This window comes from Anabrus simplex, chromosome 9 (genome assembly GCF_040414725.1).
Source record: "Anabrus simplex isolate iqAnaSimp1 chromosome 9, ASM4041472v1, whole genome shotgun sequence".
Lineage (NCBI taxonomy): Eukaryota > Metazoa > Arthropoda > Insecta > Orthoptera > Tettigoniidae > Anabrus > Anabrus simplex.
The window spans coordinates 143,794,772-143,820,305 of record NC_090273.1 but is presented as its reverse complement, the minus strand read 5'-3'; the positions used below and the strand labels follow the sequence as shown (position 1 = coordinate 143,820,305).

Here is a 25,534-nt window from a genome sequence, read left to right as displayed (position 1 = left end):
AAGTTTACTTTTATTGACGTATTTCAAGATTTGAAGGTCTTTTTCAATTGTAGTAAAACTGTGGCCAGTCTCTTCCATATGGGTGCTCATGGAGGAATACTTTTTATGTTTCGAAGCGTTGTAGTGTTCAAGGTATCTGGTCAAAAAGCTACGTCCAGTCTGTCAAAGAAAAAACTTTTCGACTTCTGATTCACGTAAAACTCAAAAGAAAGTTAATGAATTTTGGTTAAAAAACGAAATCAAGGCGCATTACAAAAAGAAATCGTTCCTAAACCTACAGCTTTATAAGACGCATCTTGAAATATCCTCTAGTATGTCCCCACTAGAATGGAGCTCATACTCCAGGTTTGTCAATGAAAAGGTAAGTGAAGTAAAGTAAGTAATGAAAAGTGAAGAAAAAACAGACAACATTAGACAATAAACTGATACAATTGCAAAACACTAAGAATAAACTGAGTAGTGTCAACAGTAAAACTAACCTCCCTTCCACCGACTTAAATCATTTGCCTACAACGGTGAACTTATCTAATACCGACTTTTCAGATAATGAACTATCCCTCCTTGATAAAGGCCTGAAATTTAATTGGCCTAACCCGAAAAAAACCGACGATCTGATTACTACAGTCGCGGAAATTGAATCTAACATTCAAAAACTCCCCGTAGAAGTGCATAAAGACATTAAATATGAAATAAAGAAAAAGCTTCCTTTTCTGGCGAAGGAATTGAAAACTACCTCGAATCTGACCCTTAGCAAACAAATACATGATGTAAGAAATAAAATTAATAATAATAATATCATCGTTACTAAAGCTGATAAAGGTCCCACCATAGTATTACTACATAAAGATGATTACATTTTAAAAAAACGAAGATTTCTTCGCTAATAGCAGTTTTACTATTATTAATAAAGATCCCACCCCCAAAATCCAACGAAGTTTGAAGAACCTATTGAAGAATCTACCGTTCTTATTACAAGAACACGAATATCAGAAACTTATAATAATGAACCCAAACTCCGCCATTGTCCGGTCCCAAGTCCGGAATGAGAAAGGAGGAGGGTTTGCTGGTCTGGCACCCAGCTGTAAAATTGCCAACGCCGAGTGTTGGGCGGCGGGAAATAACCTGACTCCCTAAGGGGGCCAACGGCTTCGGGCGAATGAGCCCCTTTGGGTGGGGTGATGGTCCCCACAGTGGAGGAAATGCCACTGGAATCCATTATGCAGCGTCTGTTCTCCAGGTTAGGGGCGGCTGCACAAGGCGTCTGTACTCCAGAGGAGCGGCCTCATTATCACCTCACTGGATCACATCCAGAGTTGTAATTCGGGACCTAGTCCCACACAGGTGACACCTTGACAGTCAACCATGGAAGGTCTTTTAAGGAATACTCCACCGGCTGAACCAAGAGTTCAGAGAAGGCAGCATTCGGATACGGTGGGCTGCCACCTGAAAGATACCGTGAAGTCGGAGGCACGGAAATACCCCAGTACTACATACACGAATGAGACAAAATCAAGAATCAGACCAAAGCAGATAACATACTTCTCTACACACAACATAAACTCACTCATGCAAACCGGTAAACTAAAAGTGATCACCGACATAATGGACCAACACAAAATTCTTATCATGGGATTACAGGAAATTAGAAACACTGACCAGGATGCCTTGGAATCTCAAGGGTACAGACTTTATAAAGGTATACCCGGGAAGAGAGTGATGAAGAATGTCCCACAATTTGGAACAGGATTTTTGGTCAGCCTTAAAATAATGAACTCAGTTCAAGAATTCAGATCACAGTCTCCACGACTCTCAACGCTCACCTTAAAGGCATCTAATAAAATCTATACTATAATAAATGCCCATGCTCCCACTAATGATAAAAACAACTCCTCAAAAGACCAGGAGGAAACAGGAGAATTTTGGGACCTATTGGACCAGACCATAGATAACATCCCCAAACACCATATAAAATTATTAATAGGCGACTTCAACGCTCAACTAGGCAGAGAAGGAAAATACCGTGACATCATCGGAAAATGGCCAGCACACAAGAAAACAAATAAAAATGGAGAGAGACTAGTTGACCTGTGTAGAAACCATAATTTAATCTCAAAATCTACATGTTTTAAGAGGAAACCTCAAAAACTCAAAACATGGAAACACCCTGACTACACTAAAGGAGAATGGCAACTGGACCACGTCTGCATGGACAAATACCACCACAAAGAGATCTATAACGTCAAAGTCCTCCGAGGAATAGACACAGGTTCAGATCACTACGTAGTTAAAATTAAAATTAAACTCACTCCCCAGAGGAGACAACAAAAGCAAGCCCTTAAAACTAAAAGAAAAATAGATCCTACCCAGCTAATCAACAACAAAAATTACCAGAAAGCAACTGAAAAAATAAAAATCACAGACAAACTTGAAGACTTAGTACACAACCTTAAACAAATTGCAGAAGACCTAGCTCCAATTAAACCACGTAAAAAACACCAATGGTGGAACAGTGAATGTGATGAAACAGTGGAGAAAAGACATCAGGCATGGCTATTACATCAGTCCCAAAAGACAGAAATATCCTATCAAAAGCTAGTAAAACAGAGAAAAGAAACTACCCAAGTCTTAAGAAGAATAAAAAGACAACATCATAAGGACACCCTGCAGTTAATTGAAGAACAGTTCAGTAAAACTAAATCAAGGGACTACTACAAAACCTTCAGAAAGCAGCTCCAAAAATATGAACCCCCGACCCTACTGATGAAGGATGAAGATGGTAAGCTGGCCCATAACAATAAAGACAATGCAGAAATTCTGGCTAAACATTTCAACAAGCTTTTAAATTGTGAGGAACCTACAGAACTCCTTCATTTGGACACCAACACCCCGATAAAAACATCACCAGAAAACATCAATCCCCCCACAATAAAGGAAGTCTACCAAGCTCTGAATAAATTAAAAAACTACAAAGCGCCAGGAGAAGATCAGACCTTTGCGGAAATCTGGAAATATGCAGGAACCTCAGCAAAAGTTGCCCTCCATCAACAACTTGTCTCTATCTGGATTAAAGAAGAACTACCAGAACACTGGACAACAGCCCTCATTCATCCTCTGCACAAAAAAGGGGACAAAACCGACCCTAATAACTACAGGGGAATCTCTCTCCTAGACATAACATACAAAATATTTTCAATAATCATCCTTAATAGGATAAGTTTACAACTTGAGAAAGAACTAGGAGAATATCAAGGAGGTTTCAGACCCTGGAGGAGCTGTCCTGATCAGATCATGAGTCTTAAGTTGATAATGGACTATAACAGGAGAAGAAACAGAGATATGGTGATAACATTTGTAGATTTCAAGAAAGCTTATGATTGCATCCATAGAGAATCTCTGTTTAAAATTTTAAGACACCTTGGACTACACCCCAAATTAATAAACATGATAAAATTGACTCTCACCAATACCAAGTCAAAAGTGAAGTTTAGGGGTGAAACATCAGAGACATTTGAAATTAAAACTGGACTACGGCAGGGAGATGGGCTCTCACCACTATTATTTAACTGTGCTCTAGAAATGGTAATGAGGGAATGGTTTAGAAAATGTCCCCCCAAAATAAAGATTGGCCGAAAAATCAAAACAAATTGCCTGGGTTTTGCTGACGATTTAGCATTACTAGCAGTGGACATAAAAGAAGCAAAAACCCAGATATCAGAACTTCAAAACATTGCAAATAAAATTGGCCTCAAAATATCATTTGAAAAAACAGAAATTATGCCCCAAAAACCAACACAGCTAAAAGAAGTCACCATAAATGGTAATAAAATCAAAATAGTAACTCAGTTTAAATATCTTGGAGAAGTAATAACACATAACTTAAATGAAAAAATCTCAATCCAAGTAAGAACAAATAGATTAGCTAAAGCACAAAAATTAACATGGGATATCTACAAAAAGAAATGTCTATCAATAAATACAAAAATAAAACACTACAACACAGTTATAAAACCAGAAGCTACATATGCAGCAGAAACACTCTTTTACCTGAATAAACAATCAAAGACTGACAGACTTCAGAAAATTGAAAGGAGGATTGGAAGAACCTGTATCAACAAAAAATATCAGAAAGATGGACAGTGGTGGTTAATACCTAACAAAGTCGTGTACAAAGAGCTAGAACCCATTACAGATACTATGCGTAAGAGGAGACTGGGATTCTTTGGACATATCATGAGGATGCAGGACTCGAGACTTCTGAAACAACTAGTACAACACAATCTCGTCTCAAAAAATACCACAACAGGATGTAAATGGATCAGAGAAGTAAGAGAGGATCTGAAGGAAATAGGCCTTACAACAGAAGACACCAAAAATAAGATAAAATTGAATACAAAACTCAAGAATACAAACCTCCGCTTTACCCTTACACAAAACAAACCAACAACACGCACATTTTCAACTGAGGAAAGGGCACGAAGATCGGAGCGTCTGAAGAAGTACTGGGAGGACCACAAAGCCCGAACAATCCCTTCAAAGAGACCTGAACGACGGACTGACTAAAGTGATCCTATGTGGTCATAAAAGAAGAAGAAGAAGAAGAAGAATGAACCCAAAACTTCCAACTGCAAAAGCTTTGCCAAAAATCCATAAAAAAGACGTACTATACGCCCTATTATCAACTGCATGAACAGCCCTTCTTACAAAGTTTCAAAATTTTTGCATAATTTTCTCAGTAAACACTTTAAATTCAATAATACAGCCTATATAAGAAATTCCGTCGAATTTTGTGAAAATTTATTGAAATTCAATCTTGAGCATAATCATATAATGGTATCCTATGATATTACCAATATGTATTCCAATATTCCGGTAAGCAAAACTGTCAAGATTATTAAATCAAACCTTTTAAAACACAGTAACCTTAGCAAATGCGAAATAGATAATTTCATCAGTCTGTTAGAATTTGTACTTAATAATAACTATTTCACCTTCAATAATAGAATATATCATCAAAAGGGCCTAGCAATGGGTGACCCGATCTCGGGCATTCTAGCTAATGTCTTTTTGGATGATTTGGAAAATAACAAAATAATCAATAATATTAATGGTCTTCAATTATGGTTAAGGTATGTTGATGACACTTTTGCCATTATAGATACCCAGAAAAATGATAGTCACAGTGTGCTAACATCCCTTAATGAGCTTGACAATGATGTCAAATTCACTAAGGAAGACGAGATCAATGGTTCTCTAAACTTTTTGGACTTAAACGTTTCAAGAGAGAATAATAAGTTCATTTTTCAAATATTTAGAAAGCCTTCTTGTGCCCCCATCACTATAAGAAACGATTCCTTACATCTGCAATCTCATAAACAAGCTGCATTTTTTAGTCTTGTCTATAGAGCATTAAAATTCCCTCTGACAACTGAAAATCGCAAAAAAGAACTAAACTATATTAAGGATTTGGCCAGAATTAACGGCTATAATCCCTTAATGATTAATAAAATCATTAACAAGATAAATTAAAAACCGCAACGAAATTGATTCCAGACACGCCTAAAAAAACTAAATATGCTCCCTTCACCTACACGAATCCAGGCCTATTTCAAGTTACTAACCCTCTAAAGAAATACGATATTACTATCGCTTATAGAACCCGATATACGAACCGTAATATATTCTTCAATTCAAATATAGTCAACATTAATCACAATAAATTCTCGAACTCTGGTATCTATAGGCTTAAATGCACCCATTGTGGATTCTCCTATATCGGACAGACTGGACGTAGCTTTATGACCAGATACCTTGAACACTACAACGCTTCGAAACATAAAAAGTATTCCACCATGAGCACCCATATGGAAGAGACTGGCCACAGTTTTACTACAATTGAAAAAGACCTTCAAATCTTGAAATACGTCAATAAAAGTAAACTTATGACAGAGTTTGAGAACATTTACATATTCCTAGACCAGCATTTTAACGGAAATCAAAATTTAAATGATACTTCAGAAATTAAAAGTCCAATAATCGAGAAAATTCCAGAACTACTCTCTCTTTTCAATATAAATAATAATAACTTTACGAGAATCTTTAATTATACAACTGTTAATTATACAACAACTACTACTCTACTGCCCTCTCATGCGACACCCCCTCCACGAATACCCGACCCGCCCAAGGAATCGGTCACCCCTCCTCCTCACATGACTCACTCCCCGCCTCTACGTATACATACATACAACACTAGAAGCAGCAATAAGGTTATTCGCCAGTTTGCCTCACGCAGCCAACGCTAGCGAACACCTCACACTAGTCCCAAGGGTAAGCCTCCTTTTTCAAATTTTTTTTTTCTTCTTCGTTATAACATAACTTCATTTTTCCTCCCTTTTCTTTCTTTCCAGATGTCTAACTCCAATTGTGCCATAATCTGCTCCATTCATCTCTGGTTTGCTGGAACTCTCCCTACTTTCAAGATTATAGTTACTCTTTAACGAGTCCACCATTGGTGTCCTACGTTGTATACGATTAATTTTACTGCTAGCATGTAAATACGGACTAGTTCAACTTGTATTTCCTCTGGCATTGTGTTTGGCTCTCCTACAGAATTCCTAACTACTGGAGTTCATGTCATATCAACCTTAGTTTCGTCGCCATGCACCTTTTACTGGTTCAGTTTGACTCGTACTATTCAATAACTCTATTTCAACTTTTGTTTTTGCTCAATTTAAAGAACTCCATCGTCAATAATTAATCCACGCTTCACGCATTGACATATATTTTAAGGTCCACTGTATCTATTTTTTTACTTTAACAACCTCATGATTGTTTTAACCTTACAGACTACCATCGTTCAATGTATTCCACTACAAATACTTGCTGTTAATCTGTACATATTTGTTACAATTTCAAGTCTAATGTTATCATTTTACTTTTGATTACGGCATTGTCACTCTTTTAACATTTTTTATCATTTCAGCTCAGGGCCCTGACCTAATCTTTATAAAATAACGGCTGATGATGTTCGCTATGTCGAACGAAACATGTTCCATTATTTAAGACACCTCATGATTATTTTATAAGTCAATGAGTAATGTATTGTATTGAGTAGGTGGTTGTTAATAAAAGGATTTTATAATTTTAATTTCCTTTCTTTTGCACGAACGTTTCTTTCTCTCTTTAATAACCAGTAAAGAGAGAGATTATTGGGCATATTTTCAGCTTGCAGGCTGGTTATATCTTCAAGCTTATCGAGGAAACATATAGGAGCACTAATGTGCCAAGCTACGTGAACGGAAATTAAGTCAGGTTTCAAGCTCACTGCGGAATTGAGAATAATAATGTTATTAGTTCTACTAACTACTTCTATTGTTTTCATATACGCTGAGGTGCCAGAATTTTGTCCTGCAAGAGTTCTTTTTTGTACCAGTAGATCTAGACATGAGTGGCGTATTTGAGCACTTTCAAATACTGCCGGACTCGAACCCACCAACCTGAGCTAGTCATACATTCTCTCCTTCACTCGCTTAAATTCATTTTAAACATTTCCTGCCTATATTCTGATGTACGCATTACTACAACTGTATTCTTAAAGGGAGGGGAGAGCAAGAGAGAGAGCGAATCTAGATTGTATAATTCATTGCAATTTCTATAAGTTCAAGGACTTACTACATAGGATATATCAGTCCTTCCTTTTAATAATAATGCTAATAACTTTGCATCCCACTAAGTACTTTTACGGTTTTCGGAGATGCTGAGGTGCCGGAATTTTGTCCTGCAGGAGTTCTTTTATGTGCCAGTAAATCTATGGACATGAGACTGATATATTTGAATACCTTCAAATACCTCCGGACCGAGCCAGGATCGAACCTGCTCAGTTGAGGTCAGAAGGCCAGCACCTCAGCCCTCTGAGCCACTCAGCCCAGTGTCCTTCCTTTTGCTTGGATGTTGTCTTCTTCTTTCTTCAATAAGCAGTAGGGGATGGGGGGACATTTGAAACATATTTTCAGCTTGCAAGTTGGTGTATCTCAAGCTTACATCATTAGGGAAAACCAGGAAATGTACAGGGGCACTAATGAGTCAAACAACATTACCAGATTTTTACATTTATATTGGCTTAAATCACATAAAGACAGGTTGTAAGACAAGAATGGGATAGGAAAGAGGGCTAGGACTTAAAATGAAAATAAGTGGTCATTGGCTTAATAAAGCCACAGCATTAGCCTGAAATAAAAATGAGGGAACCACAAACAAAAAACAAAAAAACAAAAACCTTCAGACCTGCCGACTGTGGGGTTTGAATCCACGATCTCCTGAAAGCAAGCTCACAGCAATGTGATCGAACTGCACACCCAGTTCTCTCAGTTTCTTATGATGCATAATAGGCGTACCACATGGCTTGCTCTCTCCCAAATTACACAGTTATGACTTCTACCATAGGGCGACCCACTTACCTGTATATGGATCTTCAGTTCTTCAATTAGACATGTATGTAAGAACATTATGTACCTTAATAAAAAAATACTTCCCTAGTCGGTTGTCTGATTGGTGCAGGTATAACAATTATATTTGGGAAGAAATACTTTTATTTTATATTTATTTACATCATAAAGAAGTCATGTTGTCATAGCAATAACAATATGAAACGAAATAAATTAATCCAAAGAGATAAGCATCATTTACTATATTAAATATTGGTTTATTTACATTTTAAGGGATATGTAGTAATAATAATAACAATAAAAGTGTGCATTGAGGAAATAAGGAAAATGGAAATAAATATAATTTACATCAAGAGCCATTCCATGGTCACTGAATTACAAGGCAGGAGTATGAATAAACATGAGTAGTAGTATTTAAAACGTGAAAAGCAAAGTCATCTCCGTACAAACCATGAAGGCCATTGGAAGGTTTCCACTATCCATAACATTGGCACTTGGTGGGGTAGAGTGGTTAGCTGTCCGACTCGTTGGCTGAACGGTCAGCATACTGGCCTTCGGTTCAGAGGGTCCCGGGTTCGATTCCCGGCCGGGTCGGGGATTTTAACCTTAATTGGTTAATTCCAATGGTACGGGGGCTGGGTGTATGTGGTTGTGTTCATCATCATTTCATCCTCATCATGACGCACAGGTCGCCTACAGGTGTCAAATAGAAAGACCTGCACCTGGCGAGCCGAACCCGTTCTGGGATATCCCGGCGCTAAAAGCCATACAACAATTCATTCAGAGTGGTTAGCTCTATACACAACCGCCTTTGCCCCCAGGAGTTAACCTGGTACTCATTTATCATACGCAAAACATTCCTTCCAAATTACGTAAAACCCCTGTCACTCATGTTAAGCCTACTGGGGTGGTGAACACATAAATACGAATGTCAATGAAAGTATTTTCCTTCTGGACCTTCATGCGGGACAGATGTTTTGTTTGAAAACAAATTTTTTCACTATAATATGATATGTCTATAGAGCGAGACCGCTACGCACTCATAGCTATCGAGATGGAATTGGTAATGTACTATGTTTCTGTACAGCCTATATATAAAAGTTTTTACAATTACCTCTCAAGACATTTCAGCTGAGGGACAACGCTAAAGAGACTATGAACTTTGAGATTGGCATTCGTGGAGATGGTTTTCTGCACTTTACCATTTTCACTTTTTTTTCTTTTACAATTTGGTTTACGTCGCACGACACAGATAGGTCTTATGGTGACGATGCGACAGGAAAGGCCTAGGAATGGGAAGAAAGTGGCCGTGGCCTCAATTAAGGTGTGAAAAATGGGAAACCACGGAAAACCATCTTCAGGGCTGCCAACAGTGGGGTTCGAACCTGCTATCTCCCGGATGCGAGTTCACAGCTGCGCGCTCCTAACCGCATGGCCAACTCTCCCGGTCTGAGACTTTTAAAAAGGACAGTCCGCATATCATCATAATGAAGAAAGACTGTGAAAGTATTAACATAAATGCTCTGTTATAGGAGAGTAAGGATCATTTCTAATCACTAGATTGCGTGCCAAAAGCCTTGATTAAATTCCAAACCTCTCTGCAGTGCTAATATGGAGTGAGGGCATATGATGCTGTTAATGGTGATTCTTCCGTCGGATGGAGGCGTTAAGCCTTGAGCAGACCCCTTGGTGCTATTCGACAGGAGTAGGCTATGTGCTGGCACCGGGTTTCATCCTTTCCCTACTATCATATATCACATCATTCATTTCATCTCATTAACTCCTCTGATGAGGTTGACGTCAGGAAGGGCATCCGGTCATAAAAACCCGCCATGACAGATTCATCTCACCTCATACCCGACCCCGTAGGGAAACGGGACAAGGGTTGGACTAACATAGGAGAGTAAGGATCATGATGAATATGGAGCTGAGAAATTTTAAAGCTGTGAACATAGATTAAATATAGCATCAAGGGGTGACTAGATTGGGTGAAACTTTAATAACTGGTTTGTGAAAGGGAACATGACGTAAGAAGACCATAACCATGGCTAGTGACAAGAACATGACAGAATATGAGATACGTCCAACTAATGATGAAACCGTTGGTGTGGATTGGCTAGGTCCGCGCAGTAACAAGACCAGTGGGTTTCGTCACGTCTGGCTAGTGACAAGGCAATTTGGCTGGTTTGGGTAGGTCCTGCTAGTGACAACACCATTGGGATAGTCGCAAGCAAAGGGGGGTCTGGGGGCGTTCTCGGCCAGCAGGCCCATAGCTATTGGCTTGTGACAAAACCATTGTATTTTACCAAAAACCTCTGATTGTCGCAGGGTTAGGTTAAGTTCGACAGGATTTGTACTTGACCAACTGTTGTCAATGAAACCACTGTCGTGATGACGAATACAATAAACATAAAACTGAATCAATTGGTCTATAAAGTTTTCATCCAGTAGATACTCCAGGAACTGGCGAACCAACACCGTACGTACAAAGTTTACAGGAATCAATAAAACAGGATATTAATTCATGGTACTCACTGTTCTTTAAAAAGAGGAAATATCCAGTCAACAATAGCTGCAGTGAACTTTGGTTTTTCACTTTTATTGTCCATCTTCATGGCTAAATGGTTAGCGTGCTGGCCTTTGGTCACAGGGTCCCGGGTTCGATTCCTGGCAGGGTCAGGAATTTTAACCACCCATGGTTAATTTCTCTATTATTGTGTAAAATTATTGTATTATTATTGTGTAAAATAGCAACTTACTAGTTTTGACAAGCACAGTATCCCATCATACACATACATACAGACAGCATGTTCAACAGCTACTCATGAACGATGACAGGCAGGATGTCCAACCTCACTAATCTATGTTCCGGACTATTTCTACTTACAAAATTGTATTTGTCCTCTACTGTGATTTTGCAATTTTTGCTGAAAATTTATGTGGCTGAAATGAAGGTGGATAAGCTACATGGTCTCCTTTTTATAGGAGGAATGTGTCGTGGAAATGAAACTCATAATTTGGGTTTCATGTACTTTATAGTTTCTCTAAGATATGTTGATAGTAATTCAATCATGTACGACGATGATGTCTTTCATGGTAAAGACGAATTACTTCACAATGCTTAATGGTAATGTACTATGTATCTGTACAGCCTATATATAAGACTTTTTACAATTACCTCTCAAGTGACATTTTAGCTGAGTGACAACGCTAAAAAGACTATGGACTTCAAGAGTGGTGGTTCAAATCGACCCATCGCCAGGAATTTATAACCGGTAAGTTAAATTCACGTAAGATGCAAATATATATCATGTAAATAAATGTAAGACAAAATAAGAGAAGATAGACGAATTGAAGGCTACGCAGGAGAATGAGAGAGAAGAGATAAAAGAAAAGTAAATCAGTTATTCTCTAATTTTAGTTTCTCCCCATCTAAAACCCCTACTGCCCAGGCAGGTCCTGCAAGTATGACATCATACATGTGCTGGCACATTCTGGCTTCTTCCCTCATTGCTCCTCTGTTGTTCTCACAAAGGCTCTGTCCAGAAATCCAGGTTAAAATCGCCAACCTGCATTAAGAAGTGTTATGGTACTTTTAAGAGAATTTCAGTTTTTACAATACTAATTAATAAAGTTATTCCTTTCAGAATAACATTAAATCATGGTACACGCACATGGCACATGTTTTGTTCAACATGCACTTCAACTCAAGGTGGCTCACAGGTTGACGAGGCTGATGCAAGACCAGCAAGGATACTTCTTCATTTTTAACGTCTTTATGAAGCCAGGCCCGGCATTCAGCTTGCAAAACCTTTAAAAGAAGTTCCCCCTCAAAAATAGTCCAATCGAAAGTGTTGAACATATTTTTTAAGACTTGTTTTCAGATAACTGTATAAAACACCTTAAAATTTTAACAAACACTAACCTATATTTTATGTGTTACTACGTACAACATTAAGATTTTTCAACTATAGTCTATTAACCTTTTGACCGCCAGCCTCGTACCGCCAAGGCCTAATGAGCACTTTTTACCTTACAGTAAATTATTCGTAATAACTTCTGTTCAATTTTTGTAAATTGGATGGGCATCTTTTTGTTTTGAATTGAGCATTTTATTGATGTAAATTAATGCACCTTTATTTTATAAATTTTTATTTTATGAAGTGATAATTCAAATAAATATTTTCTTTCTTTGAAAAAAAAGTATTTCATGATAAAAAATTGTTAAGAAAAAATATTTTTACTATCAAAAACTGCATTATTTTAGAGAGGTGGTGTTTCCTATGCCACATATAAAAAATAAAGCTTTATGCACAATATTACAGTTACATTATTATTATTATTATTATTATTATTATTATTATTATTATTATTATTATTATTATTATTATTACATTAACGTGAAATGTTCTAATCTCACATTATATGCATATGCTGCTGTTCCTGGTTCGTTTTAAGTAAAAAAATTATTACTAATGTTTATTTCACACAAAATTAACACTCAATAATTCAGTTTTTGCCTTAAAAATATGATACAAGGAACTATTTACTAATATTTAGGTACGTGTTTATGATGTGTTCTAGCAAATGTGCTTAGGGAGGCACAAAGGGTGTACACACTTCTTACACTGTTTACAAATGTATCTGGTCTTTTTCCATTTACTACCTTGACTAGTACTAATATTTCTGCATACGGAACAGTTGCGTTCTTCTTTTATTTCCCGCCAAAAGAGAAAGGGGTTCATTGCCCGCCCGCGGGAGCTGAATTGCCGCTTGGTCACCAAGCCACTCAGCAGCAAGTTCCTCAACTAAACTTGTTGTATATAGTCTTATTTAATCCAATACTAGACCAAAACATGTATTATATGTTATTAAAACGAATAAATAACTTGGAAAATATTTTTTCCGGAACATCCGATCAATCAGATTTTGGTGGTTAAAGGGTTAATGACAGATTTCAATTTAATACCACAATGTAGTTTCATACATGAAAAATGTTTGTTATGGTCGTTGTATGTTTTGATAATGGTGCATTTTTTACTAGACTATATTGTTTTAATTTCTAGATGCACCGAGCTCCATAGCTGCAGTCGCTAGTATCCAGTATTTTGGAGATAGTGGGTTCGAACCCCACTGTCGGCAGCCCTAAAGATGGTTTTCCGTGGTTTCCCATTTTCATACCAGGCCTTAATTAACACCGCAGTCACTTTCTTCCCACACCTAGCCCTTTCCTGTCCCATCGTACCGTAAGACCTATCTGTTTCGGTGCAACATAAAGCAACTTGTACAAAATAAACTAGATGCATGCGTAATAATGTGATAATATTTAATGTGATAAATTTTGATCAGAGCACATAGACAGGACCAGATACCAAGAATATCCAGTGTCTTTCAAAGTTTAAATATATATTCTTGTTCTCTTTTTCTTTTTATGAACTTTGATGGCTGAAGATGTTCTACAATGAGGACGAAACATGTACCATGATTTAATGTTATTCTGAAAGGAATAAAGTTAATTTGTATTGTAATGATGGAAATCTCCTAAAAGTACCATAACACTTAATAAGAACCAGACAAACAAGGGACTATCAATCAATGTTAAGAAAACTTGAAACCGATTTATACGCCATCGGAAAGAGCACATTGAAATATGTAAAACCCTCAAATATTACATCCTATCGTGTATGCATCTATGAGTTACAGGGCGGTAAAAATGTACGGGTGGGGATCGTCAGTGTCCAATTGGAGTGAAGTTATTTTAAACTGCTGATGTAAGGAGAAGCAAGCGAGAGGGAAAGGGTGGGAGACATCAGTGGGAGTGCAGTGAGGCATCGTGAGTTGGGTACGGGTCGTTCCAAAGTAAGCTTCTACCTGTATAAATTAATTCCAAGTTTTGTGATTACTGCGTTATGATTTAAAAGAAATGCATACGGAATTTAACAGGCATACAATGTTTACATGGTGCATTGCCGTCACAATGCTGTCTCCTTCTCTCTCTCTCTCTCTCTCCCCGCCCGCTTCTCCTTACATCGCGCCACAGCAGTTCAAAATAACTTCACTCTGATTGGACACCGACGACCCCCACCTGCACATCTATACCGCCCTGTAACTCTTAGATACATTCAGGATAGGATGTAATACTCAAGGGTTTTACATATTTCAATGTGCTCTTTCGGATGGTGTATAAATTAGTTTCAAGTTTTCTTAACATTGATTGATGGACCCTTGTTAGTATACTTAGACTGCAATACCAGCATAAAATAGCTATGTTTAGAAAAAAGGTAGCATTTCCCCACAATTTTCAAATGTAACTCTGTTATATCCGAAAGGACAAGGCAATTAGAAATGTATTATTCTCCAGCAAAGTTATAAAATCCTTAATCTCATGGAATGGCTCTTGCAATGGTACAGCTAACTCCTCAGCTTCTCCTCTTCTTTCTTTTTCTTCCTCTGATTCATTGCTTCCATGATGAATGACTAGTTTCTCCACTTCAGGAACACCTCTCACCTCATTATTGTAGAACTCAACAATCTTCTTCTCAGTGTGTTTCACTTCATTTCTCCACATCTCTGCTGTCATGTGTAGGATATATTGAAGTATCACAACCTGTCAAGTATATGATAAACTCCACTTGCCTATGTTGTTGTTTGAGTCATCAGTCCATAGACTGCTTTGACGCAGCTCTCCATGCCACCCTATCCTGTGCTAACCTTTTCATTTCTACATAACTATTGCATCCTACATCTGCTCTAATCTGCCTGTCATATTCATACCTTGGCCTACCTCTACCATTCTTACCACCTACACTTCCTTCAAAACCAGCTGTACAAGTCCTGGGTGTCTTAAGATGTGTCCTATCATTTTATCTCTTCTTCTCGTCAAATTTAGCCAAATCGATCTTCTCTCACCAATACAATTCAGTATCTCTTCATTCGTGATTTGATCTATCCATCTCACCTTCAGCATTCTTCTGTAACACCACATTTCAAAAGCTTCTATTCTCTTTCTGTCTGAGCTAGTTATCATCCATATTTCACTTTCATACAATGCCATGCTCCACACGAAAGCCTTCAAAAACATCTTTCTAATTCCTATATCAATGTTTGAAGTGAGCAAATTTCTTTTCTTAAGAAAGCTCCTCCTTGCTTGTGCTAGTCTGCATTTTATGACCTCCTTACTTCTGCCATCATTAGTTATTTTACTACCCAAGTAACAATATTCATTTACTTCCTTTAAAACTTCGTTTCCTAATCTAATATTTCCTGCATCACCAACCTTCGTTCGACTGCGCTCCATTACTTTTGTTTTGGACTTATTTATTTACATCTTGTACTTCGTCCATACCATTCAGCAGCTTCTCTAGATCTTTTGCAGTCTCAGATAAAATAATAATATCTTCGGCAAATCTCAAGGTTTTGATTCCCTTTACTGCCTGTTCTATGTAAACATTGAAAAGGAGGGGGACAAACTGCAGCCTTGCCTCACTCCTTTCTGGATTGCTGCTTCTTTTCCAAAACCCTCTATTCTTATCACTGCAGACTGATTTTTATACAGATTGTAGATAATTCTTCGTTCTCGGTATCTGATCCCAATCATCTTCAGAATCCCAAATAGCTTGGTCCAATCAACATTATTGAATGCCTTTTCTAGATCTATGAATGCCATGTACGTGGGCTTGTCCTTCTTGATTCGATCCTCTAAGATCAGACATAAAGTCAGGATTGCTTCACCTGTTTCTACATTTCTTCTCAAGCCAAATTGATCTTCCCCCAACTCAGCTTCAACTTGTTTTTCCATTCTTCTGTAAATAATACATGTTAAAATTTTGCAGGCATGAGATACTAAACTAATGGTGCGGTAGTTTTCACACCTGTCAACACCGGCTTTTTTGGGAATAGGTATAATAACATTCTGCCGAAAATCGGATGGGACTTCTCCTGTCTCATACATCTTACACACTAAATGGAATAACCTTGCCATGCTGGTTTCTCCTAAGGCAGTCAGTAATTCGGAAGGAATGTCATCAATTCCAGGTGCCTTGTTCCTATTTAGGTCACTCACAGCTCTGTCAAACTCTGACCTCAAAATTGGGTCTCCCATTTCATCAGCATCAACAGCCTCTTCATGTTCCAGAACCAAATTATCTACATCTTTACCTTGGTACAACTGTTGGATATGCTCCTGCCATCTTTCTGCTTTGTCTTCTTTCCCTAGAAGTGGCTTTCCATCTGAGCTCTTAATATTCATACACCTAGATTTCCTTTCTCCAAAGGTTTCCTTGATTTTCCTGTATGCAGTATCTACCTTTCCCAGGACCATAGGCTACAACCTTCGACATCCTTGCACTTCTCCTTCAGCCATTCTTCCTTAGCTACTTTGCACTTTCTATCCACTTGATTCTTTAATCGCCTGTATTCTTTTCTGCCCTCTTCATTTCTAGCATTCTTGTATTTTTGTCATTCATCAATCAGGTCTAGTATCTCCTGAGTTATCCACTGATTCTTAGTTGATCTTTTCTTTCTTCCTAACAGTTCTTCAGCAGCGCTATTGACTTCATTTTTCATGACTATCCACTCTTCCTCTATTGCGTTTCCTTCAGCCTTTTCATTTAGCCCTTGTGTAACATGTTCCTTGAAACAATCTCTCACACTCTTTTCTTTCAACTTGTCTAGATCCCATCTTTTTGCATTCTTTCCTTTCTTCAATTTCTTCAACTTCAGGTGGCATTTCACAACCAACAAGTTGTGGTCAGAGTCCACGTCTGCTCCTGGGAAAGTTTTGCAATCCAACACCTGGTTTCTGAATCTCTGCCTAATCATAATGAAGTCTATTTAATACCTTCCAGTGTCTCCAGGTCTCGTCCACGCATACAGCCATCGTTTGTGGTGTTTGAACCAAGTACTAGAAAGGACTAAATTATGATCAGTGCAGAATTCAACCAGCCGACTTCCTCTTTCGTTCCTGTCCCAATCCAAATTCTGCTACTGTATTACCTTCTCTTCCTTGGCCTACCACTGCATTCCAGTCTTCCATCACAATTAGATTCTCGTCACCTTTTACATATTGTATTAAATCTTCTATCTCTTCATATATTCTTTCGATTTCCTCATCATCCGCTGAACTAGTAGGCATATAGACCTGCACTATTGTGGTGTATCCAATAAATAACATTTCCACTTGGCCTACCTGATTAATAGATTCTTTCCACACAGCTCTAGCTCAGTCCAGTCCATGGCCAGGTCTTGAAGCCATTGTTTTGTTGTAATACTGCTTTGCCATGGACCATACTAATTCAATGGCATTGAAAAATGAGTTTATGGAGGAAGTCATAGGACAGTATGGCCTTCATTGTGCAGCATCTCGTCAACAATGTAACTGATTTTTTTTTAAACAGAAATATTGTTATACATACATGAAAGTAAACATTATCTAAACTTATGTTTAGATGCATCTGTACCTCTTTAAGTGACTTTGATTCATATTACACAACTTTTGTGGCTCATCTTTTGTTGCATTTTCTGGTGGAGAAACCCCATTCAGCCTCAACCATGACTATAAATCAGGGCCTCTCAAACGCCCAAAATCTCACGCGTGCAGACAGCGATGCAGAGTTCCTGTGCACAGTGCATCGGTCTTGCTCGGCTCAGCTCGGACCAACGCTTCGTCTCTGGGCTACTCGACTAAGCTTGGCTCAACTCGGCTCGCATTTGGAGTGCTACAGATCAAGTGAGGTAGAGGGAGACGGGGGAGCGAGCGAGATAGGCGTGGGGAAAGAGAGAGACAGTAGTATTGCTCCAAATTGAGGAGTGGGAGTCTGCACTCTGGTCAACCAAGCGAAGGGTGCATGCACCAGGCGCATGCACCCTGAGAGACCCTGCTATAAAATAAAGGAAAAATAAAAATTAAATTCTGTAACATCATTAAATATCATTCAGTAGAAGGAAATATTCAATGTAGTATAATTACCACTAATTGATCCTTTCTCCATTTCTTTGTTGGTTGATGCTCCACAAGCTTACAGTGATATGCTGCATTATCCATTACAGTAATACAGGGTCCTATATTCCTTAATCCTATGATTAATTGTGTTTCCACCACATCTGAAATTTCTCACTGTTCATAGCACCATGCTAATCTTGATTTCTCAAGTTTGTGGCAAATATCAAACCAACACCTGCAAGAATTTTTAGTTTTAGAATGAAGTTATTTCTTCTAAAAAAGTATTCCCTAAAAATATGAGATCACCCTCTTCGGGGATAAGCCTGTTAAGTGACAAAAATTGTGATTTGTGTTGAATGGTAGAAAAAAGATAAACCAACTACAATGTAGCAACATCACCTGATGATGAAGTCAATGAATTACTACTTACACTACTTTATGCTAACATCTGTCATGAATGTATTTCTGTTAGTAGGCCTATATCTACATTAGAAGTCCATGATCACTTGTATTAATGATATAAGTATAAACACTAATTTTAATACCTTAGAACAAATGTAATTGCTGCGCACACTGAACCTATATCAGGCACTAAGAAATAAGAAGCTTGGAAGGTGTTCAACAGTCAGGTATCATGCACTGATTCGAATACAGAACAATGTAATAAATAGGCCTACAATACAAGTAATTTACTGATACAAATATCCAGTAATATTATATGAAAATACACTGGAGAAGTTTTGATTGAATTACCTCTCTAAAGTTAATCGTTAAAAGTTAAAGTGAATACCTGCAGGTCTTTTTAATAACCAAGAGATCCCTTGACAGTGGAGAAGTCAAAATCAAGAACTACATATAGAACCTAGTGAGTGGTAAGTTATAATGCCACTTCCGATATAGTGCCAATCAATTTCAATCAATCAGGCACCACTGATTTGCACTTAGAACAGTCGCCCAGGTGGCAGATGTAGTTTACCTAGTCTTTTTTTTTTTTTTTTTTTTTCAATAATTGCAAAGAATTTGGAAATTTATTGAACATCTTCTTTGGTAAATTATTCCAATCCCTAACTCCCTTCTTAAAATATATATATATATTTGCCCCAATTTTCATCCCAAAATTTATCATTGTACTGTGATCTTACCTACTTTTAAAACACCACTCAAACTTATTCGTCTACCAATGCCATTCCACACCACCTCTCCACCGACAGCTTGGAACATACCACTTAGTCCAGCAACTGGTCTCGCCTTCCCAGCCCAAACTCGACAACATTTTTGTAACGCTGCTCTTTTGTCAGAAATCACCCAGAACAAATCGTGCTTCTTTCTTTTGAACTTTTCCAGTTCTCGAATCAAGTAATCCAAGTGAGGGTCCCATACACTGGGACTATACTCAAGTTGGGATCTTACCAAAGACTTATGTGCCCTCCCCTTTACATCTGTACTACAACCCCTGAATACCCTCATAACTATGTAAAGAGAGATCAGCTCACTGTAATAAAATGAAGTAAAATAAAGTAAGAACATACCAGGTACAAAGCCATCTTTCGTTCCAGCATGAACAATAACCAGTCATCCTCCCTCAGATATAGGTCCACGAGTTACTCCTTGAACATCATGTCCAGATTTGTGTGGTTTATTCCAGGAGTATGTGGGTGACCCTGCAAGAGAAATGCACATTTGAAACCAAAGACAAAGATAAATTATTCTATGATTTTTATATAAAATATAATATATATATTCACCATTCATAAAAAACCAAGTCTCATCCAAGAAAACAACAGGTTTTGGTTTCGCCCTGTCCTTATTTCACATGTATTACCTCGGAAAACAGGATCTCTTAAAACAAATGTCTTCATTTTCTCCAACATACGCATAGGGATCCCCCTTTAGTCCACGCAAATCGCACAGGCTTCAAAATTCTTCTTAATGATGTTTCTGAGCCCTTGTGCAAATAAATGTCACAATTTGCTTTCATGTGGTCGAAAACCTTTCTTACAGTTACACTTCTCCTGTGTGTGTGTGGGGGGGGGGGGGGGAAATGAGTGTTACAAGGGGCTCGAAAGAACTGTATGTTGATACATGCACAAGACATTTTTGGGAGGTTATATCACCTGCATGCCATTTTCTATAAATAATGTTGCAATAGATTTCTTGTGACGTTACCTTACCTTTATGTAATTTATCATAAATAAACCTTGCTATCACTTAGAAATATTGTCTATGCCGGTCACTGGATGTTCACGCTTCCGGTGTTTACCTGGGCTAGAAAATTTAACTCCCTTCTTGAAATTCCTATTACTTCTCAGACTAAACTGAAACCAGGCTGTAAGCATACACACAAGGAAATATATTACATACACATATGCTGTAAGTCAGTATGAATACATAAAGGTTAAGTCTACAAACCGTATTAATGTCGAGACAAGACAAGACATGGTATACATGATTAGGTTAGGTTCATAATGAAATATTCCTTCATTTCAACTGATTGTCATTATGTCAGAAACTTATCATAGAAACAAGATTAAAATAAACACTTACCCCAGTTAATTTTGAAACTCTTTATCATTTGGTCCGTATCACTACGACTGACAACACCAGGCGAGTTGGCCGTGTGGTTAGGGGCATGGGGCTGTGAGCTTGCATCTGGGAGATAGTGGGTTCAAATCCCACTGTCGGCAGGCCTGAAGATGGTTTTCCATGGTTTCCCATTGTCACACCAGGCAAATGCTGGGGCTGTACCTTAATTAAGGCCACAGCCGCTTCCTTCCAACTCCTAGGCCTTTCCTATCCCGTTGTTGCCATACGACGTATCTATGTCGGTGCGACATGAAACCACTAACAAAAAAACAAAAACAAAAAAAAGACAAACAAATTTCTGACACCTTCTTCGTCTTCGTGTTTCAGTTGCTCATAGCAATGTATAAGCATTTCTTGAACTGATTTTTGTAAAGGATGTAACGTTGCTTTCCTTTTTGGAGGAGTTCTTGCAGATTTTTCTTGCTTCTTAGACATCCCAATCGAATTCTGTACGTAAGTATTGGAGGAAATAGGACTGTAAGTAATAATTTTAATGTTTATAAAGCAACTTTATACATGTTTCATCCTTTGTACTTCTGATCAATTGTGACAACACCTTTCATTTAAATTGTGAATCTTCCTACTCTAAGTAGAACTCAGAACTTTCAAGATTCCATCTTGAGTTAAATAATTATGTTATGTTAAAGTGTTGTTCTAATTGGAACTGTCATTTTTACAGAGAAACTCTGTATGTGGTTTGACCCTTGTATATGACAAGACTTTTTATTTATTTGAGAATCTTACGGTTCTAAGTTGAACTCAGTACTTTCAGAGTTCTAACTTGAATGAAAAGAATTATGTTGTGTTAAGTGTCATTCTAATTGTGACTTCAAGATTTTGAAATTGTGATTATTTGAAATTTTTTCCAGATACTTCTAGGGGAATCATAAGTTCCATATTAAGAGTGTTTATATGTGCATTGATATAATGATGATATGTTTATTTACGATTGCCTGTTCTCATATTTGGCTGAAGATGATGCTCACAGCGTCGAAACTAGTTCCAAGTAAATGTTATAACTTGTTTAGTTTATTATTAGTATTGTAAAGGTGGATTTTTAATTTTACCTATCTATTCCTCCATTGGTCAGTCGGTCTATGTTTCAGAATTTTACCTGTGATATTCATCTTTCCTTTTCTCTTTGTTTCGTATCCTACATTGAAGATCTGTCACGATAGCCTGTATTGAGTGTTGAAGCATGCCCTCCTGATGAAACTGCCCAGTCATCGTGTTTATTTGAATACAAATTCCTATTCATGTTCCTTTGTTTCTATACTGACTGCCCTCCCCTTAACTTAAAATTTTATGAAACGCAACCAACATTAAATTTTTCCTTAAGGCTGATATTGGTCTGGATACTGCCTGCGTGTCAGCAATGTCTCCCCCTGTCCCCCAATCCTACAGACCATTATACAAACATGATCCCTGAAATAAGACATGTAATACAATCTAATTTAATAGGTTATGCCACGTGATTTGTAATGGTAGAAAGTTAAATGACTGTCATACACCGTGATTGAAAACTCTGGCATATATACTAACTTTCAAGGTGAAAAGGCCATACTTTAGTGAGCATTATGTATGTTATCTTTGTCGCTTAGTCACCTGTGGTATCTAAGTGTCAGTAGTGTAGTGGTTTGAATCCAACATTATGCATTTTTTAAGAAGAGATTATAACAGGGACACAATATTTATCCACGCCTACTAGGTCAAAAAATAACAGCACTTAAGCAGTCTCCTGACAGAAGACTACCAACTACCAACATCTTCCGAAATGTTTGAATACATTACTGTCAATTGAGACACTTCAGTAGCATAGTCAGGATCAACCAGTTTGGTGGGGTGGGGGGGTAATAACTTAGTTACAAAATGATGATAGAACATAATGAAGGTGCGCGTATGCATGAGTGCCATTATAAGGACACTGATACAAATAAATTATTCACAATCACAAAGAATGGCTACCATCCACCTAATCAATACTTTATTATATTTTGTTACTATGTAGTACCAGTTTCGACCTTCACAGAGGTCATCCTCAGCTGGTCATAAGATCTAAAGCCAACTTAACATATAGTTTAAAAACATTACTAAATCTAATGAAGAATGTCACATGATATGAGTGATAACATTAAAATGTACAATGATATAATGTGTCCTCTGGTTTAAAAAAACAAGCGTCGATATTCTATGACGTATATGTTACATAAAATTCTGGTGTACTGTTCATAATTAACAGATAAATTGGTGAACTACAATTTCTACACTTAAAATGTTTATAGCATTCTGAGGTACACTTTGAAGTTTAATTCATATTGGTAAATCATTGCATATATAACAAAATATAAGAAAGTATTGATTAGGTGGACGGTACCCATTCTTTGTGATTGTGAATACCAAGTATCAATACGGACATGAAGCAGATGGATTATAACAAATAAATTATGTTGATATTCAGATTGCACTACCAACACACTACAAATCTTATATTAAAATACAGAATAAGAACAATATGATCAAGGTGAATAGTTTTTACTGTGAATGGTTTGTTTAGATTACAATCTAAAATCCTACTTTTGAGACTTCTTAGAAAATAGATTCAAGGAATCTGTTGGCAAATATTCTAAAGAGCCAGCGCATTGAGTTGGCTTTCACTGGTTTGTTAGTTTTTGTTTATTTTCTTTTGTAAAAATTCCATGGTGGGGTCCCGCTCCGCCCTCTTGGCTACGCCCCTGCTCCTGTTAGAAATCCTCCTCTAACTTGTGGTCTGATTGAAGAGGCTGTTTTGGACGCTGTCTGGAATGATACTCGTATTAGTACACGTGGCTGATCAACATCAGCCGGTCATCTGTTAAGCAATACATTTCACCTCTACCATCTGCAGCTCCACGGATATAATTTTGATGCTCGAGTAATATTCTGTCAATTGGTGTCGTGCAATGTGACCAGTGATGCAGCTTTTTTGTCGAGAGGCCTGTTTTCAGATGAATCACAATTTCACAACAATGGCACTGTGAATTGGCACAATATGCACTATTGGAGCATGGAGAATCCGCATTGGTGAGACAGGAGACATTTCAAGTCTGGTGGGAAGTAAATATCAGGTGGCAGATCTTGCGAAGCTATCTAATCGGACCATATCTCTTCGACAGCCATCTGACGGGAGCACGCTATCTACAGTTGCTGGAGAACGTGCCACTGCTCGACCGATTACGAATGTTGTTGCAACAGGACTGGGCCCCACCTCATGGATCAGTGGTCATCCAGAACTATCTTCATTGCTTCGTATCCTAAATAAACAAATAGATCCTCCCTCAGATTACCCGATCTTATGCCACCTGTGGGGCCACGTAAAGCAGGTAGCGTATGCACAGGAGCCTGAAAGAAACCTCGTCTCCTTCGGCAGCTGATATATCACATCCTCTGTAAATACCTTTTTTATTTATGTGTACCAGCCTAGGAATTGAACCTGTTTCCTGGCAGTTCGGCTGTGTAACATGTTAACATGATTTAGCCACCTTAGCTACAGATGGCCGTGGCATGTAACTTACTCCTATGGAATCTACTTTTAGTCCTAGTAGAAACTTCCTGTCCAAACATAAGGTGGTGTTATTTGCAGCTGTGATCATTTTAAGCATTCATTATAGTTTTTGTTCCTGAAATAACTTTAGGCGTAGATATCAAGGATAATTTAATAAAAAACCACCTATTCAATACTTTCCACGTTTATTAAATTATCCTTGATATCTACGCCTAACGTCATCTTCAGTACGGAACAATAATGAGAGTTGTTACATGTAAAATAGTGAAATAACTTTGGCACTAATGATGTAATCTATATTCTCGAGGATGAACTCAAGGTTGTACTTGTTGTAAGGCATTATAGGATCAGGACTGATGTTTTTTAAGTTGGCTATTCATTGGGTTGCATATCTCCAGAAACAAAAAGTGAGGGGGGGGGGACTGGTGCGCCACATGGTATATGACTATCTTCTATATTGTGTTCCCTCTTGTAAGTAGAACCTCAGGGTAGTCTGTAGTCTCAAATGTGATGGATGTTAATACAATGTTGTTTACTTACAATCTTGTATTTCAGATGGAAGATTTGGAGCTTACATGCAAGTCAGTATGGAGAATGATGGCCCTGTGACCGTAGTTCTTGAGTCACCAAAAAAGGAAGAGCTGTAACAGGGCTAGCAAGATTCTCACTGAAAAAAGTTCACCATCTGTGGGGAGAAGTGACGGACATCCATTTGTGGCAATGACAGTATTTATCTTAAACTATATTTTTCTTAATCAACACAATGTTGTTGATATAAGAGGAAGAAAGGCTGTGTGAGTGAATTATTATTATCAGTGTTGTTAATTCTGTTTATCATCATTTATAATGATCACATTTCCAATTCCTTTTTTTCCTTCCCTTGCATTTCTTCTTTGTTTATTGGGAGATGTAACCAGTACTTTGAATTAGGATACTCATGGGCTTGAACCCCATCATTAACAGCCCTGAACGTGGTTTTCTGTACGTAGCCTTATCATGGCCCTTAAGGTTTAAAGAATTATTTTA

The 25,534-nt window shown here is 37.7% G+C and overlaps 1 protein-coding gene across 1 annotated transcript in view; it reads left to right on the top strand.

Moving 5' to 3' along the window:
- The window catches only part of Dtd (D-aminoacyl-tRNA deacylase), a 42,384-nt gene extending 17,051 nt beyond the window's left edge, over positions 1-25,333 (top strand). The window contains exon 4 of the mRNA XM_067153728.2: positions 25,064-25,333. Coding sequence (XP_067009829.2) covers positions 25,064-25,155 — 92 coding nt within the window. The 3' untranslated portion in view covers positions 25,156-25,333. The remainder of the gene's footprint in view (positions 1-25,063) is intronic.
- Positions 25,334-25,534: the final 201 nt, after the last annotated feature.